This window comes from Pelodiscus sinensis, chromosome 3 (genome assembly GCF_052426305.1).
Source record: "Pelodiscus sinensis isolate ZL-2025 chromosome 3, ASM5242630v1, whole genome shotgun sequence".
Lineage (NCBI taxonomy): Eukaryota > Metazoa > Chordata > Testudines > Trionychidae > Pelodiscus > Pelodiscus sinensis.
The window spans coordinates 86,417,456-86,440,327 of NC_143054.1; the positions used below are offsets into that span (position 1 = coordinate 86,417,456).

The 22,872-nt window shown below is 42.3% G+C and overlaps 1 protein-coding gene across 2 annotated transcripts in view; it reads left to right on the forward strand.

The window, feature by feature from the left end:
* Nucleotides 1-22,872, forward strand: part of SLC35F1 (solute carrier family 35 member F1) — a 349,374-nt gene that overhangs the window by 267,751 nt on the left and 58,751 nt on the right. For both annotated transcript variants that reach the window (XM_025184648.3, XM_075924049.2), the window contains exon 3: nucleotides 15,502-15,629. In XM_025184648.3, the coding sequence (XP_025040433.2) occupies nucleotides 15,502-15,629 (128 nt within the window). The remainder of the gene's footprint in view (nucleotides 1-15,501; nucleotides 15,630-22,872) is intronic.

The following is a 22,872-nucleotide window of genomic DNA, read 5'->3' on the forward strand; positions in this document are numbered from 1 at the left end:
GCCTCTGATACAGAGTCAGCGGGGGAGGAGGGGAATTCGTGTAGACCACAAAAGTAGCCGATAAGCCCAGGCTTATCAGTTAATCGTGTAGTCGACTACATGTTGACATCCCTACAGAATACAGCAGTCTGAGATGCCAGACAGCCCAAGGACATTCAAAGAGGGAGAAATTAAACATGCATACGAGAAAAGGGCATTTTTTTGAGTTTGTTAGAATAAAAACGCCAGAGAGAATACACATACAATGTTACTTGCTTGCACAGCAAAGCTGAGGCATGTTGCTAGGCAACAAAGACATGTAGGCAGTAGTGGGCCATGAAAGAGAGGAATAGTGAAACATTTTCTGAATTAATTCTTCTCATGATAAGAGCCTGGTTGACAATCCTGTGTCAGAGTTCTGCCCATCGCATTAACTAGCAAATCTTACATGATTGAGAGACTCTAGGTTGATGTTTTTGCACCAACCATTTTTCCTCTGTGTGTGGTAGGGATAGATTTCTATCAGGGCAGATGTGTCAGAATGGAAATGAACACACAGATAATCCAAGGCTCAGTGACAACCAAAATGTGGGACTCTTGACTATATGAATTTTCTCTAATTTAGGCCTGGCCATTCACGTGTTGATATCCATACATTTACCAAAAGAGAAGGATGTTAGTGGTTAGGTCACAAACCTGGAAGTCAGAAAGTCTGGTTTTTCTCCCTGGCTTTCCCAAGTGTCCCATGGGTGACATTGGGCAAGACACTGTTGCCTTAGTTTCCCCATTTATGAAATGAGGATAATTATATATGAAAAAGACAAATTCATTAAAGTTTGTAAAAACAAGGAGTGTATCAGCTGAGGCTCTCAAAGCAAAGTAATGTTAATAAGCAATGTACTTTGAAATGGAGTCTCTCTGTGTAGAGAAATACCTACCTCTGTCTACTCTCAGCATAGGCTAGGTCTACACTTTAGCTTTTTCCTTTTTTGGAAGAGGCTTTTCCAAAATTTAGCCCATCTACATTGGGCCAAATTTCAGAAAATCCCCCTCTTTTAGAAGATCCCTTCTTCCTCATGGAATGAGGCAGAGTTTTTCCAGGATACCTCCATTATCCTGAAAAACTCCGCAGTGTAGACATACCCATACTGAGTAAGCATCACTACAAACACCTTTCCGGTCTCTGGTGTTATATTTCACACCTGATCACTGTCATTTCAATAAAATTCAGACCTGAAACCAAGCTATTTTCCAGGATTACAAGCCAGTCTTTGAAACAGAGCAGTCAAGTGAAAGAGAGAAGTCTTTTTTCCCCCTTAACTAAAAAATGCAAAGGAGAAAAGTGTTAACAGTAGCTCACTGGATTAGTGTTTGAATTATCTTCTGGTTTAGTGCAGGAATCTTTTACTGTCTTGACTGTTGGAAGCCTGGTCTCAGCTGTGAACTGAAAATCTTAGGATTTTTGTCTTTCTAGATGTTCTTTCTATAGCAAAGTGAAACACTCTCTCAGTGGGGAAAGAATAATGTCTCAATCATGTTCTGAGTTATGCAGGTATAAATTCAAGAATAAGTCTACTGAAGCCATGTGTTCCATTTCAAAGCAACATAGTTCAAAAGCGCACTATTTAACAAGGTCCACATGCACACTTATTAGCCTGCTGCAAGCGAGTGCAGGCCACGTTCATTCTCCAGCATGCCCCAAAAGAAGTGCTCATTTAGACAAGCTATAATAAGAGGAATGCCAACCATAGAAGGAGACTGCTATAGTATAAATATCTTGATCCAGTAAATGGAGTAAGAAAAGGTATGGTTTGTACCACCTAAATTCAATTATGATCACAGCTTACATGGTGTCAGAGAGCAAGATATATTTATTTTGTATGTATGTGTGAGTGTATTACTTTGAATGTGTCTGTGTAGGGTGGGGAACCTTTTTTGGGTTGAGGTTGCTGACCCACAGAGAAAAATCAGTTGCGGGGGAGACAGCATGGGCCGGACTACCAGCACAGGCTCCCTAGTGCAGGCAAGGGGGAGGAACCTTGAGCCGCAGGGGCCAAATCCAGGCTAGCCAGGGACTGCATCTGGCTCACGGACCCAAAGTTCCCCTAGTGTACGGCATAATTGACAAAATAACTAATCAGATTATGGTATTAATATCAACCTGTTTGCAGCATAATTGTCATTGCGTGCTAAGCAAAGAGCACAACAATCTGATTTAAAATGCTTTCAAGGGGAGTAGAAAGAAAGAAAATATTTGTATTAAACTTTCTCTGTATAGGGTAAACTAGCCCAGGAAAATTGTATTTGTTCTTTTTAATATGTTCTTTAGAATGATTGCCTCTTTTTCTTCCCCATAAGTGAGAAGTGAACGTGCTTGTTGCTCAGAAGTTCATTGTAATTGGCCCTGATGTTTCCTGACTGCAGCAAATGAAACTGTCAGTTTTGTGAGTTTGAGCACAGAGCTCGGTGACAACTAATGACACGGAATGTAAGGGCTGCCTCAGGACTTTTGCCGCTTGATGAGCACAGTCAAAGATATGACAGAAGGTCTTATCCTGAATTGCTGAAGGCTGACCCAAGGCCTGACACAGGGACATCCATCTTAGTATCTATACATGAGTCATACCCAGCACAACAGATTAGTAAAATACAGCTAAACTACACTCTATCATAGAAAATAAATGAAATGCAAATTAAATAGAATGTGGTGTTGATAGCTCTGGGGTTTGTTTTTCTCCTTCTGTGTACTACTGCATCTGTGTTTAACCATTTAAATATTGACACTTTCCAGACTGCCAGCCAAATTGACATGCAGGAAGATGTGCATATATATTTTCAAATTCCAAGGGACTAATCTATTCATGCCCTAATCCCAAGAGTTGTTAAGAATCTATTGGTCTGTCCCCTTGTCTGCACCAAACCTGGAATGAAGGACAACAGAATCTTTTCTAATGAATTAGCTCAAATTTACTTATCACTTATTTTGCACTGTTGCATGAGCTGTAGTATCACAAAATAACACTAAAACAAAGATAACACATACTCAGGGACAGCATGGTAGTGTAGGCATCAGGTTTTGTTTAATCTACTTACTGAAACTTCCTATAACCAGAGTCTTGAGTCCTAGTAGGATTGTCTCTATCCTTCATACTTCATGGTAGGTAAACTGACTCCATGCAGTTTAATGTGTGTACATATCGTTCAGAGAAGACTTAAATTTCACATTAAGCCTAACCTACATAAGCATTAAGGATCTTGTGTATTTTAAAACCTAGTTTCCTGGAGAATTGCCACCAGATAAGTCTCATACTCATGGACTAGATGACCACAAGGTACCACTATGATCATCTAATCCAACCTCCTGCACATTACAGGTTACAGAAACTCACCCACCATCCCTGTAATACACCCCTAACCTCTGGCTGAGTTACTCAAGTCCTTAAATCAAGATTTAAATACTTAAAGTTACAGAGAATCCACCATTTGTACTACTTTAAACTTGCGTGTGATCCATGCCTTATGCTACCAATCTGACCCAAGGAAAACTGATTAAACAGGGGCTAGGCTGGAGCGGGCCCCCTGCCCGCAGTGAGCTCCATGGGGCTGGAGCAGCCCCACTCAGTTAACTTTAACCAGTAAACCATTCACGTCCCTAGTCTAAAATTTATTTATAGTATTCCCAATAGTATAAAACATTGTCAGTAGTATTTACAATGTGTTGTGTGCATTAATTATTTATTTTACTAAGGAAGTGTATGGTACTCTGTGTTTTAAGTTGACACCTGTTTATTGGTATTTACATATAGTAGCTAAGATTTAACTCTGTGTAAAAAGACAGAATTCTGACCTTTGCTTCAGCAAAGAATTAAACTAAGATGCAGAAAGCAGGGGAATGTAGTGGTTATACAGACTATGCCTGAACAGCCCTGTCTCCAATTTGTCCACATAGTTCCTGAAGTGTGATGTCCAGATCTGAATACAGTATGCTAAGTGATGCCTGACCAAGGTTGAGTAGTGTGTGTCAGTTACCTCCTATGTCTTACATCTGATACTCTTGTTAATACGCCCCAGAATTAACCAATCTTTTTGAACAACTGTATCACATCATGACTCATATTTCATTTGTGATCCAATGAGCTGGGGTGGGCAATAAAAAAAAAACCTAGCAGCTTGCCAGGGTTAGTGCTTGGTGGGCTGCCACCTCTATGTTTACCTGCACCTCCGCAGGTATCGGATGATTGCAGCTCCGATTGTCCGCTGATTGCTGTTCATGGCCAACAAGAGCTGCAGTCATCTGAATCCTGCAGAAGCACAAGTAAACTCAATTGGGGGCCACCCAGATTAACCCGATGGACTGGATCTGGCCTGGGGGCTGGAATTTGCCCACCTCAGTGCTGAGCCCCAGATCCTTTGTTGACTACCTGGTAGCCAATTATTCCCTATTTTGTAGCTGTGCCTTTAATATATTTCCTTAAGTGTAATGCATTGCACTTGTCTTTATTAAATTCTACCATGTTCATCAATTTGTCAGGGTCATTGTGAATTCTAGTTCTGTCCTTCAAAATATTTTCAATCCATCCCAACGTGGTGAAATATGCAAATGTTTTCAGCAGAGTCTCCATTATAGTCATTAATGAAAATATTGCATAGTACCTGATGCAAGACGGACTCCTGCATAAGCCCACAAGATGCCTCCTAATTTGACAGTGAAATGATAACTACTACTCATAAGCCAAAGGAAGAAATTAGGTTGGCTTGACATGATTTATTCTTGAAAAATCCATGTTAGTTATTGCTTATCACTACCATCCTCTAGGTGTTTACAAAGCTAGCTCCTTAAGTACCCTATGCTGAATTTAATCAGGTCCTGACAACTTGAATACATCAACCTTATTTGAATATTCTTAAACATGTTCTTTCCCTATACTAAGGGTAAAGTTTTCCCTCTAGTTATTTTTTTCCAAAGATGGGCATAATAAATTTTGTTGTATACCAAGGCATGTGTGAGTGTGCACCACCAGCAGAAACACATTCTGCGGGTGCTCTGCTAATCAGGTAGGTGACATTTGTATCACTCCTGGGTGGGTGTCCCTGCACTCAGTTTACAGAGAACACTGCAGGGGTGGGCAAACTTTTTGGCCCAAGGGTCACATCAGGTTTGGAAATTGTATGGAGGGCCAGGTACATAAGGCTGGTGGAGGCTGTGCCTTCCTTAAAACACAGGTGTGGCCAAGCCCCCGCCTCTTATCCAACCCCTCTGCTCCCCATCCAGCCTGGTCTTATCCCCCTTGAGTTTTCCTTCTGAGCTCCCCTTTGCTTCCTGTTGTATCCACTTATATCCTCCCAATTACATCATTAGCCCAGTGATTACCACCCAGACAGAAAATGTTTAATTAATTCACAGATGAGCTTGCAGCCTTCTTCATGCAGTGGCTGCATCAGTGACCAGGATGCTATTAGTGCTTTGTGACACACCTTTTCCCCCACCCTATGACACCTAAGGTTTTTTCTAGCTTCCCAAAAAGGGTGTCTGCTGTCCATTCTGTATCCTCTTTATGGAATTTAGATTCTGCTGGAGGTCCCTGAGCCCTTTGGGGATGGCCCTCATACCACTAGTGAGGGTCGCCTGCCATCTTCCCACAAAAGGTGCACTTAAAGGTGGAGAATTCCCCCATGAGAGATCTCATTATACTAATCACATGCTACACATGTTTCCTGCAGTCTACTTGGCTCCAAGCCTAAATCTATGCACATGAATAGATTATAATTCATTGGGAGGGTCTCTCTTGAGTCACTATTTTGGGATCTTTCTGTTCCCCACCATTTATCTTGCCCTTGTTCAGAGCTAGTGGTGTAGGATTGCCCACCAAGGCTTCCTTGTCAGGCCCCCACCTCTCTCTCTCTCTCTCTCTTTTTGGCTTTTTCTTCATACTGTACCTTGCGCAGGCTTGCTCCTCCTGGGAGTAAGCCCAGTCTCTGCCCTACTCTTCTAAGTGTCCCTGAACTAGCACTCCCTGCTTTGCCAGCCTCTACTCATGTTTCCTTCTTCCCACAAAGTCCTCCATTATGTTGCATTTTCTGAGCTTGTTACACTATGTATAGCATTATCACACACTGGGTCTGGAAATTCCCTGGTGTAACCACTACTTGGGATCCCTTTCCCCCATTGTCTACTCTTTTTACATAAGGAGAATGAAGTCCAGTCTGTTCCTAACATTACAGAGTAAGACAATGACTTTTTTTATCCCTACTTACAGCCATCTAAGGCAGGGATAGGCAAAAGATGTCTAGCGGGCTGAATCCAGTCCACCGAGCCACTGGATCCAGCCCATGGCCTCCTCACCAGCACCCTTACTACAGAACAGCTTCAGCGCTTTAAAGAGCTAGCTGCTAATTTCTCTGGACTCTCAAGAGGGAGGTTTTGTGCACTGTCCCCACTCCTAGCAAAATCCCTCAGCTCCCATGGCCAGGGAGAAATTTTGCTGGAAGCAGGGACAGTGACCAAAGCCTCCTCCCTCCCTCACTTCCTCCTCCCTGGGTATGTCTAGACTGCATCCCTCTGTCACATGGTCTCATGGTCACAAACATACACACATGGTTGCTACCCTGCTCATTGTGTGTATATTTCTTTCTTTCTTGCAAAATAGAACAGTGTACTGCTGGACTACAGCAAGAAAATGTTTCCCCATAGCCTTCACACCTCTGCCCTGTTTGATCTGAACTCCCCCCTGCTTCCAGGTCCTTTCCACTTCTATACTCCCAATCACATCATTAGCTCAGTGATTCCCACCCAGGTTCTCATAATCCCCCCAACTGTAAGTGTTTAATTGGTCCTTGCTGAGCCTGCAGACTTCTCCATGCTGACTAAGATGCTACTAATAGTAACCTGTCACATTACTACTGATACATGCCCTCACTGGGATGCATGTACAATTACAGTCACACAGACACAAACACACACACACACACACACACACGATTCTTCTGGGCCTCCTTGGCATGCTTGGGAGGGGAAGCAGCAAGGGAAGCAGGCATTCTGCGACCCTCCCTTAGAAGTTGCAGCTCACTGTCCCATGTGTTTAACCAGCTCAAAGTGCTATCTCATGAGAATACTTGTAGAAAATAGCTCTCTCACATGTACAGAGAGAAGATTTTTTTCTTGGTGATCAGTGTAGATACTCCACGGTTAATATACAACATGTGTAGAGAACTAATGCATCAAGGAAATGTTAGTAAAAAAAGGCAATCATACAAAAGGAAAAATCAAACAAAATCATGAACTTAAGGCAAGTGCTAAATGGCTTTGGTGTGTCTCTTTCTATATATAAAAAAGTTTGTCCTGCCAGATGACAAAATATTCCTACGGATGACAAAATGATGTCATCACGTCATCAGCATCAACAGGCTCTCTCAACAAAGTGAAAGCAGCCGGGAGGGTCGGGGGTAGGCAAGTGTAGCAAGCAGAGGGCTCAGCCCCCTAGTATTGTGCATAATAATCATTGCATGCTGAATGGTTTCCATTACCTGATGGCAATCCTGTCTGGCAAATCAAAGAGAAGGAAATGCAGCATGTGAAAGAAAGTAAAAAAGTGTTACAAGAAGGGAAATGCTGTTTAATCAGGAGATTTTGTTAGGAACAAATTCTGTCCTGTTGAATCTCTGTACACTTGCCCAGGTTGCCAGTAGCTGAGATTGACACCCGCAGTGAATCCAACCCAAGCTCCAGCCCAGCTGTACAATAGCTTCATAAATTCCTTTCATCACTGCTATTCACTATGCAGAGCCTTCTCACTTGAACTTGGTGTTTTGTTGTTTGGAATGTCTCTGAAAAAGTCAGAGCTCACATCTGAGATTAAACACCAGTCGCAAAATAATCTGTTGTGTTAAATTCTGTCATTAGTCCAGAAAGGATGATGGTAAAAGAATCGGAGAGTCAGAGAGAGAGTGCAACAATAACTGAAAATATCTGCTAAAACTGTAGCTGGTTTCAGTTACATCCAGACAGGCCAATGCTATGTCAGTAGATTAGTTTTTAAAGCCAGCTTACTCTGGCTAGGTTTGATTGAACGCCACAGACAGAGTGATTTATGGTTGGAAGCTGAAGCTGGAAACAAACACATTGCTGAAGCCTCACTGCCAAGGGAATTCCTTAAGCGATGTCTTTACTCCATTTCCACATGATAAAAGGATTCTGTGCTGCTGATTCTCAACAAATGATCAATATTCCACGAGGAAAATCTACAGTAATTGGTCTTGGATGTTCTTAGAATTATAAACATATGTCTATAGCAATTGATGCAGCTGATTCTGGGCATGACAGGCCTTTTTTCAGTTAATGCCAACTTGATCAAAAATCTATGGTAACAAACGGGATAAATAATCTATTCATTTTAGGCTATGGATCTACCATTCCATAACATAATCAATCTGCCCATCTAATTATTGGTTATGAAGTCTGTCTGTGTTCCTGACGTCCTTTGCAAAGTGTTTCAGTCTTCTGGATTTTAAACTGCTTAAATTTTCTTAAAGAAATCATGAGAAAGGGAAAATAATTATTTCTTAAGATTCTTTATTTCAGCCTTTAGTATAATTTTCTGTTTATTTCACAAGTTCTCCAGTTGGTGCAGGAAGACCTATGACTCAGCTCCCAGTAGCATTAATAATAGTCAGTTGTGTAAACTTTCTTTCCCAATGCATCTATAATATAATAGACCCCTCATGTTTAAATTAGTTTGGTGTCAGCTTCACTGATGCACAACTCAGTTTCTAATAGTACTATTTATAAAACAGAAAGAGGGCTCTAATATAATAGTAAATAATTTTGCCCTGAATTTAGCAATCTAAAATTACTGAAGCACTTCATATAGTAAAAGAGTCTTGATCTTTCAACCCCAAACATTTTTTTCTACCTTGCTCTTTTCTTTTAGTCTATTCTGAGCACTTCATAGCTCTGGAGCAAAGAAATTAGGCCTCAATTCAGTAAACAGTTGAAGGATGTACAATGGGACTTCAACACCTTCTCAAAGTTAACTTCATGCTGATGTGTTCCCTTGAACAGGAATGGATTTAAACAGGTGTTCAGGACCATCCTTTAAAGCAGGCAAAAAGAAGATGGTTCACCTGGGTGCAAACTTCCTGGGGTACCACATCTGGATTGACGTTGCAGGTGCTTAAGAGCTCTGTTGAAACCGAACTTTAATATTGATAAGGGTCAGCATTAATTCCTTCACTAATAGTGCAGCACACTATGTGACACAATTAATTCTACAGTGTTCCAGAACTTGATTTCATTATATTAAACTCTTTTTTTAAAATAAGGAAAAAATCACTTCAAAGCTTTAACATGACTTTTCAGTGTGCTGTTTTAAGGGTATGTCAAATCATTTTGGCACTGTAACTTTTAGAGATAAATGTTCAAAACTCTGGGAAAGGATTTACCTGCATGACTTGCACTGATATTAATGGGAATCATGCAGCTAAATCCCAAAGTACTACTTTGAAAATTAATTTCTTTAATGTTCAAAAAATAAGCAGACTCAAAGGAAAATATTAGTCTGTTTTGCATTCTGAAATCAACAGAAGCCTAAAGTTATAGCATGTTTCATATGTATATTGTGCTACACAGTATCATAAGCCAAAGTGTTTTTTCAGTCAAAATCACTGAAAGCATAAACATCAATGGAGATGTCTGATACGGTAGAAAGGACCAACTCATTTGGATCAAGATTCTTACATTACTTCCTGGATGTCATGATCCTGACTCCTGCTGTCTCTGTGCTTCTTTCTGCAAGTAAACAAATTCTGGTCTTAACCTATCAAAAGTTACATTCTCAGTGTTGCAAATAATTGGAATGCTGCCTAATGATACCCACTTTATAAAGAGTGTGCATGAATGTATTTCTTAATGAACAAACACCCTATGAATCATAGGATTCATTGAGGAAAATGCTCAGGATGACATTCTGGCCCCTTTGAAGCCAATGGCACAACTCTTAAAGACTCCAGTTAAGCCAGGATTTCACATCCAAACTTTTGGATGAACATCTGAAGTATTTGCCTCTTTCGTCTGCAATAGAAGATTAGAATTCTCATGAGATTTCAGGAGATTTCAGGAGAATTCTCATGAGATTCTCCTTTAGGTTGTTCCAGAAATGCCAAAAGGCCAGCTTTTCCTAGAAGATGGCAGCACATCTAGTACCAGTTTCAGCTGGAACCTAGAAATACATGGGCACATGTGAGAAAGAGCAGCAGCAGAGTGGGTGTTATCCTGTTTATTGCACCAGATGTAGCATGTATGAACAGGTGGTATATGTGTGCATTTGGTGCAAGGAGCTCTTGACCCTCAGAGAACATGTGTGGACTTTGGAGGCCAGGGTGGCTGAATTGGAGGAGCTAAGGGAGGCAGAGAGATATATAGATGAGGCTTTCTGGGACACCGTAGAACTGTCCCACCTCGAGTCAAACAGTCCCTGTGCTGTTGAGTAGGATGAAAGGCTCAGGGAAGGAAAACATTCAACTGCAGTAGAGGGAAAACATCGCACAGTTGGGATCCTCCTTCCAGATGATGCTGTGGTATCTTCTCGCACCGAGGATACCTCCCCAGGAGAGGGAACACCAGACATTAGGAAAAGACAGGTGTGAGCAATGGGGGATTTGATCATTAGAAACATAGCTGGGTTTGCGATGACCGGGAGAACCAACCATATGGTGTCTTGCCTGCCTGGTGCAAAGGTTGCGAATCTCCTGAGACATCTAGATAGACTTATGTGTAGTGCTGGGAAGGAGCAAGTGGTCATGGTACATATAGAAACCAGTGACATAGGGAAAGGAAGGAGACAGGTCCTGGAGGCCAAATTTAGGCTGCTAGGAAAGAGATTGAAATCCAGGACCTCTATGGTAGCATTCTCTGAAATGCTTCTAGTTCCACACGCAGGGCCAGGTAGGCAGGCACAACTGCAGGGTCTCAATGTGTAGATGAGACCATGGTGTAGAGAGGAGGGGTTTAGATTTATTAGGAACGGGGAAAACTTTTGGGAAAGAGGGAATCACCTAAAGTGGGAGGATGGGCCCCACCTAAACCAAAATGGAACCAGATTGCTGGCACTTAACATTAAAGAGATCATAGATTAGTTTTTAAACTAAGGGCTAGGGAAAAGCCGACAGGTGCAGAGGAGCACATGGATTGGACAGAGACACCTCTTAGGTGAGGGTCTATTAATAGAGATTTTCTATGTTCTAATCAGGAGGAGAGGATAGAAGATGATAAAGTATGGGTAAGATCAGATGAGAAACAGTCAGATGAAAAAGTACCATTCAAACACATCAGGAAATGGCAGATAGCTAAATAGTAACACATTTTTAAAGTGCTTATACACAAATGCTGGAAATATACATAATAAGATGGGTGAAATAGATTGCCTCATATTTAATGGAAGGGCAGAATAGGTCGTGCTGGGGGAATGGCACTATACGTGAAAGAAAATGTAGACTCAAATGAAATAAAAATCTTAAATGAACATAAATGTTCCATAGAATCTGTATGGATCATAATTCAATGCTCTAATAATACAAATATTGCAGTAGGGAAATATTACCAACCACCTGAGCATGATAGGTATGGTGACTGAAATGATAAGGGAGTTTAGAGTGGCCATAAAAATAAAAAACTTAGCAAGAATGGGGGATTTCAACTATCCCCATATTACTTCAGGGATGGACCTCTTATGGACTGATAACTTGTTAAAAGACTGGAAACAAAGGGTAGGAATAAATGGTCAGTTTTCAGAATGGAGAGAGGTAACTAGTGGGGTCCCCCAAGGGTCCATACTGGGATCAATCCTATTCAGCCTATTTATAAATGATCTGGAGAAAGGGGTAAACATGTGAGGTGGCAAAATTTGCAGATGATACTAAACTGCTTGTGATTGGGCAACAAAATGGCAAATGAAATTGAATGTTGATAAATGTAAAGTAATGCACATTGGATAAAATAATCCCAACTATATATAGAAAATGATGGGGACTAATTTAGCTATAACTACTCAAAAGAGAAATCTTACAGTTGAAGTAAGCAGTCCTCCATCTCGGTATTATTTCGAAATAATGGCTTGCTGTGTAGATGCACATTTTGTTATTTCGAAATAACATCACTTATTCTGAAATAATGCTGCTGTGTAGACATACCCCCTATGATTACCTGTTCTGTTCACTCCTTCTGGGCCACTGTCAGCAGACAGGATACTGGGCTAGATGGACCTTTGGTCTGACACAGTATGGCCATTCCTATGTTCTTAAAGAAGAATAATGAAAATGAAGTTAGGAAAGCTGATGAAACTTTTTCAAGCCTTACAAAAGTTTTGGTATCCATTTGCAATAATGTTCAGTTTATTTTTCATCCTGTTTTTCCCATTGTTAATTGTGGTTACAGCTGACACTAAAAAGATTAGTTGCAATGCACAAAAATATTACATTGTTGAACTTTTTCTAACTTCCCAAATGGTTCAAGTTCCGATCAAGCTTTATGGCAGCGTTCCAGATCAGCTTTAATATCCATATTCACACTATAAGCTCTTTAGGGTCTGGCCTGTCACTTACTATGGTTTGTACAACTGCTCACACAAGGGGTCCCAATCACAATTGGGGCCCTGCAGGTGCTACCACTATGCACATAAATAATAGGCTTATCTGTCCCCGGTGAATGTGTATTTTGATTTCTTTTGTACTGAAAACAATAATAATCCTTTGCCCAGTGTTAGAACTGTCTGACCTTTCTGAAGTTATGGATTTGATCTGCAAGCCATATTGTGCTGACAGTCTTCACATAGCAGAAATTAAGTATTGTGTGATTGACAGGATTCCATTGCAAGGGCATTAGAGAACAAATCTAGCTGCTCAAAAATTGATTCTGGAAGCAGAGCTACCAGTCATGCAAAGTCTGTTTCTCTAAACTCTACTCCAGAGTTTTTGAATCTGCACCTAAGATCAAAATAATTTTCCTTTAAAATTTATAATCAGTCTGATGGTTATTCTGTAACCATTCTGCATATCCTTACATACTGTTGCTCTCCTATTTTAAGTGAGAATCTCTTTTTGTCATACTTTACGTAGTATTTATTATTGCTAATCAGAACTTGCATATATACAGTGACTTTAAAAAAAAATTTCTTCGCAAGTTTTTAAAACAAAAGTCAATTGAAAACCCAGGCAAATAGTTTGCTTTGTGGTTTTGACTAATTTTGATATTTGGAAGACAAATAAAGTGTTAGTTTTTACCTACCTAAAATATCTTGTAAATATTTCAGTTTTAATTATATTTAAATCAGAGTCTAAATTTATGTCCCACTAGAAGATTTACCTGGAGTTGCTTGGGTCCTTAAATCAATTTAAATAATTGTTCTGGGGTGGGGCTGGGGATGAGGGGTTCGTTATGCAGACTGTCAGAGGTAAGAGGACTACAGGCAGTCCCCGGGTTACGTACAAGATAGGGACTGTAGGTTTGTTCTTAAGTTGAATCTGTATGTAAGTCGGAACTGGCGTCCAGATTCAGCCGCTGCTGAAACTGATCAGTTTCAACAGCGGCTGAATCTGGATGCCAGTTCTGACTTACATACAGATTCAACTTAAGAACCCCAGGCATCCCCAAGTCAGCTGCTGCTGAAACTGATCAGCGGCTGATTCCAGGAAGCCCGGGGCAGGGGCTTCCTGTAGTCAGCCACTGGTCAGTTTCAGCAGCGGCTGACTTGGGGACGCCTGGGGCAGAGCAGCTGGGGTGCTGCTGGGTTGGTCCAGTAGCGCCGCCGCTCCTCGGCGCTACTGGACCAACCCAGCAGCACCCAAGCTGCTCTGCCCCAGGCGTCCTGATTCAGCTGCTGCTGAATCTGACCAGCAGTGGCTGAATCAGGACGCCTGGGGCAGAACAGCTGGGGTGCTGCCCGGTTGGTTCAGTAGCGCCCAGAGCGGCACTACGGGACCAACTGGCAGCACCCCAGCTGCTGTACCACAGGTGTCCGTAGCAAAGCCACGGAGCACGGGGGCAGCGGGACAGCCCAGACGCGCCGTGGCTGTCCTGCTGCCCTCGGGCTCCGTGGCTTTGCTCTGCTTTGCTCCCCGTCCCCCTGGTCTGCAGACCAGGGGGACGGGGAGCAAAGCGGCGGAACACGCGGGCAGCGGACAGCCCAGACGCGTCTGGGCTGTCCGCTGCCCACGCGCTCCGCGGCTTGGCTCTGCTTTGCCCCACCCGTCCCCCCCGTCCCCCTGGTCTGCAGACCAGAGGGGGGGGGGGGCAAAGCAGAGCCAAGCCGTGGAGCGCGCTGCCAGCTAGGGCTGTCAGCTGGCCGGGCGCTCCGTGGCTTGGCTCTGCTTTGCTCTGGTTTGCCCCCCCCCCCGTCCCCCTGGTCTGCAGACTAGAGGGATGGGGGGGGGGGCAAAGCAGAGCCAAGCCGCGGAGCGCGCGATCAGCTGACAGCCCAGACACGTCTGGGCTGTCAGCTGGCCGGGCGCTCCGCGGCTTGGCTTTGCTTTGCCCCCCCCTCCCCCCGTCCCCCTGGTCTGCAGACCAGGGGGATGGAGGGGGGGGCAAAGCAGAGCCAAGCAGAGCCAAGCCTCGGAGCGCGCGATCAGCTGACAGCCCAGATGCGTCTGGGCTGTCAGCTGGCCGGGCGCTCCGCGGCTTGGCTCTGCTTTGCCCCCCCCCCCCCCCGTCCCCCTGGTCTGCAGACCAGGGGGACGGGGGGGGGGGGCAAAGCAGAGCCAAGCCTCGGAGCGCGTGGGCAGCGGACAGCCCTGTCTGCTGCCCACGTGTTCCGCCGCTTTACTTCCTCTCCCTGGTCTGCTGGAGACCAGGGAGAGGAACGGCCCCGTTCGTAACTGCGGATCCGACATAAGTCGGATCCGCGTAACTCGGGGACTGCCTGTATCACAACCTCTCTATGGCCTCCATTCAGCCTCTCCAAAGCCACTGCAGCACCTGTGATCACAGCTGGGGGGAAGGAGTGCATGTCCCCCAGCTGGGGTAGGTCCAGGTTTGTCTGCCCCCTGCACTTCCCAGCCAGAGTGAGGAATGAAGCAAACTGCACACTTTCCCCTCATTCCCTGATGAAAGGAACAGACAGTGATATTTCCGTATACATTGGGAGAGCTTCAGCTATCCCCCTGCTCCCTAAAGGGCGCTTATAGGGATGGGAGGCTCAGGGCTGCGGCAGTCTGGCAGGGGCATCTCCACTCAGTCTCTTTCACTTGCCTGGTGATCCTGTCTCTTTTCTGTGTGGGTATATGAGAAACAATCCTATTCCAGACACATCCCATTGTCCTGATCTTGCTTTAAGTTATGATAAGAGGAGGCTGTATACAAAATTTTGTGGTCCTCATTCTTACTATTCAAGAGGAGGTCTTATATAGTAAGGTGAATCTATCCACTAATCTATTTGAATAAGATTGAATAGTATAATCTCTCATGAGATATAGTTTGCAGGTGTGTTTCTAACTCTTTATATGTTGTTTGTTTGTTTTTATCTACTGACACAGGAGAAGAAAACTTGCTGGCAATTTTGAAACGGAGATGGTGGAAGTACATGATCCTGGGAATAATAGATATAGAAGCCAATTACCTGGTAGTCAAAGCTTACCAATATACCACTCTTACTAGTGTACAGGTAAGGGCTCAGATGGCTTCCTCTGTCAGGGTTTCATTCTGCACCACATCAGGTGTAGAGCTCCCATTCACTTCAACAAAGCAGGCTCAAGAACTGAGTTCCTTCTTTGACTTCCTCTTTCTGATATTTCATACTCATAAAATGATGTCTCTTGTTTTCATCTTTTGCTATCTTTAATGTTGGCTATTTTACAAGCTGTGGAAAATTAAAATGTTGTATAAATTACACATTCTTGCATGTTTGGGCCTAAGCTTCTTGGCTTGGTCTTTCAATAGTAGATTGTAAAGGGTAAATACACATTTGTGTAGACTCAGTTTCCAGTTGGAAAATTACAAGCACATATTTTGCTGCTGCCAATCAAGCAGTCATGTCCATATCTTTCAGGCACTGTTTTCCCTCTCCAAAAATCACCCAAAACACCCAAAACAAAAAGACACAATCCTTTCCCCGACAGCAATTGGAACAGTCTTGTTTAAAAAGGGAACCTGTGCATTTTAAAGATTTAGAGGGTTTTTTCCATTTTACTGGACGAAGTAAGGCATTCATAATGGAAAATATGTATCTCTGGACATGGCTCCACAAATGATGTTGATCATTCAGAAATAAACATATTTTTACTCCATATGATTTCTAAATACCATGGCACCCCTAGATATTTTGACCTTATTTATACCTGAAACTTGCTATGAAGAGTGTAAAATAAGTAAGCATCAGTTAATGTCCTGAAAAAACAGAGATAATTAAGAACAGAACCTATGTCTTCCATGGCTAAACGAGCTGAATTGAGGGGAACTAAATAGTGCCTGAAAAAGAAGCAAGAAGGGGGGAAATTTCACAGTTTTAAGGATCACATCCAACATTTGAAATCAGTGTGAGCAACTACAAGTGCATCTGCTGCCAGAATTCGGCTGTCAGATTTATTTGAAGCACAAATACATATTTAAAATTACCTCTGGCACTTTTTCAGAATAAATTACTGGGAACGTAATAACAATTGCCAGCAACACCCTCCCCCCCTCTCCACACACACACACAACACACACAAATATCTGTTAATTTTATGCCTAGTGGAATGAGAAAAATCTATCATAATAAAACCAATACTAGTACTTTTGTCTAGATCTCCCTGGGCAATGTGCTACACTACTTGTATGGATGGGCGCACAACCACATGTACCTGGTCTCTACGGGTCTTTTTTATCTGTCTACTAGAAGACTTACATGGTATTTCCTGGTTTTTTCAGGGCAGCGGGCTGGTGGTGTGAGGAGTGCAGGAGTCAGAGCAGGGCCTTCAGATTGTAGGGGAGGCAGTAGTCAGGGCAGGAGGCCAGAGATGTGGGAGTGCAGGAGTCAGGGGGGGGGGTTGAGGAGGGGCTCTGGTCAGGGGCTGGGGACATGGGGACGTGCAAGAGTGAAGATTGAGGAGTGAGAAGGGAGTCAGAGTAGGAGATCCCATCTGGCAGGGCTCTCACACACACACAGACACCCTTCCCCGCCGACAGGGCCTTTTCTCTCTTTCCCTGGCTAGCAGAGGCCTTTCTTGCCCCCCATTCCTCCCCAGCTGGCAGGGCCTTTTCTCACACCTCAGCCCTCCCCTGCCAGCAGGGGTCCTTTTTTTGGCCCCCAAAGTGCAAGGCTTTCTTCTTTCCCCCTCTGGCTCTATGGCTAAGGACCAGGGAGGGGTGAGGAAGGGGTTTGAGGCAGGTGGGCTACTTACCCAGTCTGGTGGCAGGAAAGATGACGAGCCCCAGCTGGCCACTCTCTTGTTGTGCAGCTGCCCCTAGTGGTCACTCTGCAGTATAGCTCTCCGCTGCACACACTGCCCCCAGTAGCCACTTTGAGTATCATGTTCCTCCTCTCTGCCCCGTCCCTTTCCATGTTCTGCAAAACATTCCTATTCCTGGCACTTCTGATTTTCCTGGTACAACCAAACCCTGACCTTGCTTTAAGTTAGGGTAAGAGGAAGCTGCATACCAAATTTGATGGGCCCACCTCTTAACATTTAAGAGGAGTTCTTGAACAAACAGTGTTGCAGACAGGTGGGCTAATAGACAGACAAGGCACATTCTAATAGATAGATAGATAGATCTACCTTTCTCATCCACCCACATATGTGTGCTTCAGCAACCTAGTTTGTGAATTATTTGTCCACTTCTAAAAACTGGGTACGCTACTAAACTAATTCAAATATATCATGAATGTTATCCAATTAATTACTTGATGGAATTCTCTGGCATACTTAGAGATCAAATCAATTTTGTAAAAGCTTCGCTTCTTTTTGCTGCCACATAGCTCCCATTTAATTTGCTGCCCGTGTTTCTTTCAACATGATGTTTCCACATTTGTACATCTTAATTAATTTTTTTGAGGTTGCATTTTCCTAAACTGAATCCTCTTTTGTTGTTTACTGCTCATATTTCTAGTTGTCTCTATGCCCCTTTGCATCAATTATTCTCCTTGGTGTTCACAGCTCCTCACAATATAGTTTAAGCTATTCATTTTATTAAGCTACTGTTGTTTCACTTACACTTCTTTTCTGCCATGATGGATCTTACCCATATGGAGAACAGAAAAAGAGGGTAGAGTCAGAATCCTCACTCTATCCATGTTGAGGCAGGTGATGAAGATAGAAATAGGAAAATGCCATTGAAGAGAAACTGCTGGCCCTTTTAATCCTATTCAATACCGATGTGGTAAACGGGTTCTATTCTCTTCCCTGCATGTCTTGGAGAAGAGAAAAGCTCAAAGCTCAAATGCCATGAAGCCTCTTGCCAAGAAAGGGGAAGTCTGGTGTTTCCCATTCCCATAGCTGTCCTGAGTTATTTTAGGGCTTGTCCACACATAGAGTTATTCAAAAATAGTGACTGTGATTTTAAATTCACACCCAGCTTAATCCAAATTAATTTTCAAGTGTAGATGAGCCTTAAAAGCAGGCAGAGTGAGATGAGCATAAATCAATGCATCGAGATAAAGAGTGACCTAAATAACACCTTTCATGAATTGTGGCCAAAGTTTTACTATACCCAAGAAATATCATAATACAGTAGTGCATTATTAAACTTGAACAAAAGTTCCCTGTTGGTGACATGGGAAGAAGATGGAAGAGAAGTTAGAAAGAAGATTGATGAAATCAAGCTGTTCTGGGGAACTCATTTATGAGAAAAGGAGCAAGATTCTTGTCTTTAGAGAATCTTCTATGAGATGCCGCATGCCATTAACTCATAGTGGGACATGTTCAGTCCTTGACTTTCAGCTGATGAAAATCAGCATAGCTGACAAACCAGCGGAACTATGCTGATGTGCAGCAACTGAAAATCTACCTCTTTGTGTTTAATAAGGATCTTATTCTGGACAGATTTTGCACTCAGTCTTCTCTGACATACAGAGAATAAGTGCATTGTTGCTCTTACTTTTTAACAACTTAAAAATGACACTTCAATGAATGAGAAAATCTTTCACTATTTTTAAAGCAATGGTACCTAGCTACGTAGGCCATTTCAATAGAAAATCAGCTTTACAACATGCACCCTTTATCACATGGAGTCGCTGTTCCATCATGCAAAACTGGTGCTTTTAGGAAAGAAATGCTAGGCAGCTTGCAGCAAATATCCAAAGCTTAATTTGAAAACTAATAATAAAAATTGGTTTAACTGAATTTAATAAAAAATTAATAAAAACCAATTTGCTGATTTAGTTTCAGTTTACAACTCCAAAAGCATTATGCTTTTTAGAATTCTCAGATTTTCCAGTGTAAACAGGAACTCTATCTTGTCTCTATGCACAGTGTAAGAAAAAGGTAAAATGCATCCTCTCTTTCTGCACTGCCCCATGCCCACACATCCCTTAAAAGATCCTCTTACAGTCTTTGGTCTTTGGGTTAGAATAGAAGGGGGTTTTTAGTGAGTTTTTCATAAGCCTTTCATAATATCTGTTCAGAACTGCCAGTTATTCAAGCTAATGTGGTTCCACTAGCATAAATGAGAGCAGAATGTGGGCAATATAATTAACTTCTGGATGTGTTTCTGATTAAAAATTTCAGTGCTTCCACAGCCACTATTTGACAGTGTGCCGTTCAGTTCACTTGGCTTCCCAATGCACCATCATGAGATGAAAACAAAGCTACTTTTTGTCTAGTACCACAATATTCTCTCTCTTTTTTAATAATATAAATGTCAGGAGACTCACACTGTAGAGCAGTTTGGGTTTAACAGTTTGGTTTAAAGCCACTCTGAACTTATTATTTTATATGTCAGGGCATAAAAAGACTTATCCAATATGGCAAATGCTGTTATCCCAGAACACAACATTTCCATGGCATCTTGGCAGTTCGGGATAATGGTCATAACATCTGTCTGGCCATGTTATGGTTTCAATCTGTCCTTTGAGTATCTACATCATGGCCTCTAAGGCATGGCATGAGGGCAACAGATGTTACCCTATAGATAAACTCTCCCTTCCCATTTGACATGTGTTATGTAATTTTTTTTTTCATTTAAAAATTCCTGCAACAAACCAAGAGAAAGGGCCACAGCAGAGCAGAGTAATTCACCCAAAGGACTACAAACTTGTAAAATATTTTCTAGTATGCCTGTGATAAATTAATCTAAACTGAACTGGGTGATGCAGTCTTCTCTCAGTTCAGCCATAGCAGGTATTTACAGTGCATCTAATAGTCCTGTGTACACTAAAACCAGCTTCCTTAGGGATGACTTTAAAATTATACAGTTAACTTTTAGGACTGTATAGGGTATTGCTTTTCCTATTTCTCCTTGCTGTTTTTACATGTCCCTGGTGTAGATCTAGGGAAGGTTTAATAACTATTCAAGCAACATTTAAGTACAGTTTCCACTTAAAAAAAAATTCTTTCCCCCAAGGTACTAAGGAGTTCTGAATGTCTTTTTTATTTGGGTCTAGACTTTCTATTCACCTAAAATAAGTGGGGTTTTTTATTTTACTTTCCTGGTGCTAGATTTACGAGATATTACATCATGTCATCTTACCAGCACTATAAAAATTTCTGTTTAACATATTGTGTGATGCAAACATACCTAACTTTGCTTTCCAGCTGGTTCTTCCCCATTGTATTGAAGAGCGTATGAGACAGATTCTGCTTCCCCTCTTCCTTGACTCACATTCAGTAGTACTACTTTTTTTTTCATGCAGCACTCTTCATTTCAAATGAGAGTGCTTGAAGTGTCTGGTGTAGTTCACCATGAGTAAGGGTTCTGACCCTGCTGTGTTTAGACTACTTCCCTTTTCTCGAAAAAGGGATGTAAATTAGACACTTCGAAATTGCAAATGAAGCCAGGATTTAAATTTCCCATGCTTCATTTGCATAATGGTGGCTGCATTTTTTTCAAAACAGGGCTTTTTAATAGAAAAATGGCAGTTTAGACAGGGATCTTTCGAAAATAAAACCCTTTTTCAAAAGATCCTGTACTCAAAAAATGAGGTTTACAGGATCTTTCGAAAAAGGGTTTTATTTTCAAAAGATCCCAGTCTAAACTGCCATTTTTCTATTGAAAAGCCCCATTTCAAAAATACCCGTGGCTGCCATTATGCAAATGAAGCATGAGAAATTTAAATCCCAGCTTCATTTGCAATTTCGAAGTGTCTAATTTACATCCCTTTTTGGAGAAAAGGGATGTAGTCTAGACACAGCCTCTGTTACGGTAGATGAAATGCCCTAGTTGGCATTATAATAACTTCCAGCTTTCTCCAAGGTGGTGGAGCAGTTGATCTCTTAAATTTTTAAAAGCTCCCTAGCAGAAAACATACTTTGAATATATTGATACTAAACACTTGAAAGTATAGTTTTGAGCATTTTAGCCATTTGAGGCCAGATTTTCTAAAGACTGAGAACCTCACATTCATTTCCAAAATCTAGGTCTTCTGCACATTAGCCAAATACCATCTCACCACTTAGGCCAGCCCTGATTAGTCCCTGAGTCTGATCTGCATGCAGTATATATTGTTTGCATGTATTATCTGATATTATTTTTTCCTTATTCTATATCAAGCAACTCGATAGGCTGCTTCTTCAAAGCTTTGTTACACACACACACACTCACACACACACATTTCTTGGGCACTAAAGCCTTAGACTAGCATAATAAAAAATGAAGATAGTAAAACTTCGGATTTATAGACATCTGGAGACCAACAGTAAAAGTATGTTCTTTGACTTATTTTCTCTATGGGTGCTTCCACTTCAGGATATGTGTGCATCCATGTACTGTTGGTCAGGCATTTTATCAGTGGTCTCTGTGGGTATGTCTACACTACCCCGCTAGTTCGAACTAGCGGGGTAATGTAGGCATACCGCACTTGCAAATGAAGCCCGGGATTTGAATTTCCCGTGCTTCATTTGCATAAGCCGGGCGCCGCCATTTTAAAATCCCGGGTAGTTCGAACCCCGTGCCGCGCGGCTACACGCGGCATGGAGTAGCTAGTTCGGATTAGGCTCCCTAATCCGAACTAGCTGTACTCCTCGTGGAATGAGGAGTACAGCTAGTTCGGATTTGGAAGCCTAATCCGAACTAGCTACTCCGTGCCGCGTGTAGCCGCGCGGCATGGGGTTCGAACTAGCCAGGATTTAAAAATGACGGCGCCCGGCTTATGCAAATGAAGCCCGGGAAATTCAAATCCCGGGCTTCATTTGCAAGTGCGGTATGCCTACATTATCCCGCTAGTTCGAACTAGCGGGGTAGTGTAGACATACCCTGTTAGTGTAACACTGTGCCCTGTACAGTCTTGTCCTCCAGAGAGAGGATACACATATAGGAAGGACCGGCCCACTGATTCCATAAGAACGGCCATACAGGTCAGACCTAAAATCCATCAAGACCATATCCTGTCTTCCAGCAGTGTTCAATGGCAAGTATCCAAGAGGAAAAGAACAGAACAGGTAATCATCGAGGGCTTGTCTATACTGGGGAGTTATTTCAAAATAACAAGGCGAGCATCCACGTTGCCAAGCCTGTTATTTTAAAATAAGGGGCTTGTTATTTCGATACAATAACTCCTGCTTGTGAAGAGGAATAAGTTTATTTTGAAATAGTTGTTTTGGGAGTTATTTTGAAATAACTTTGTAGTGTAGACAGAGCCCAAGTGACCCACCCTCTGTTGTCCATTCCAAGCTTTTGACAGAGGCTAGGGACACTATTTCTGCCCATCCTGACTAATAGCCATTGATGAACCTACCCTCCATGAATTTATCTAGCTCTTTTTTGGAATCCTATAA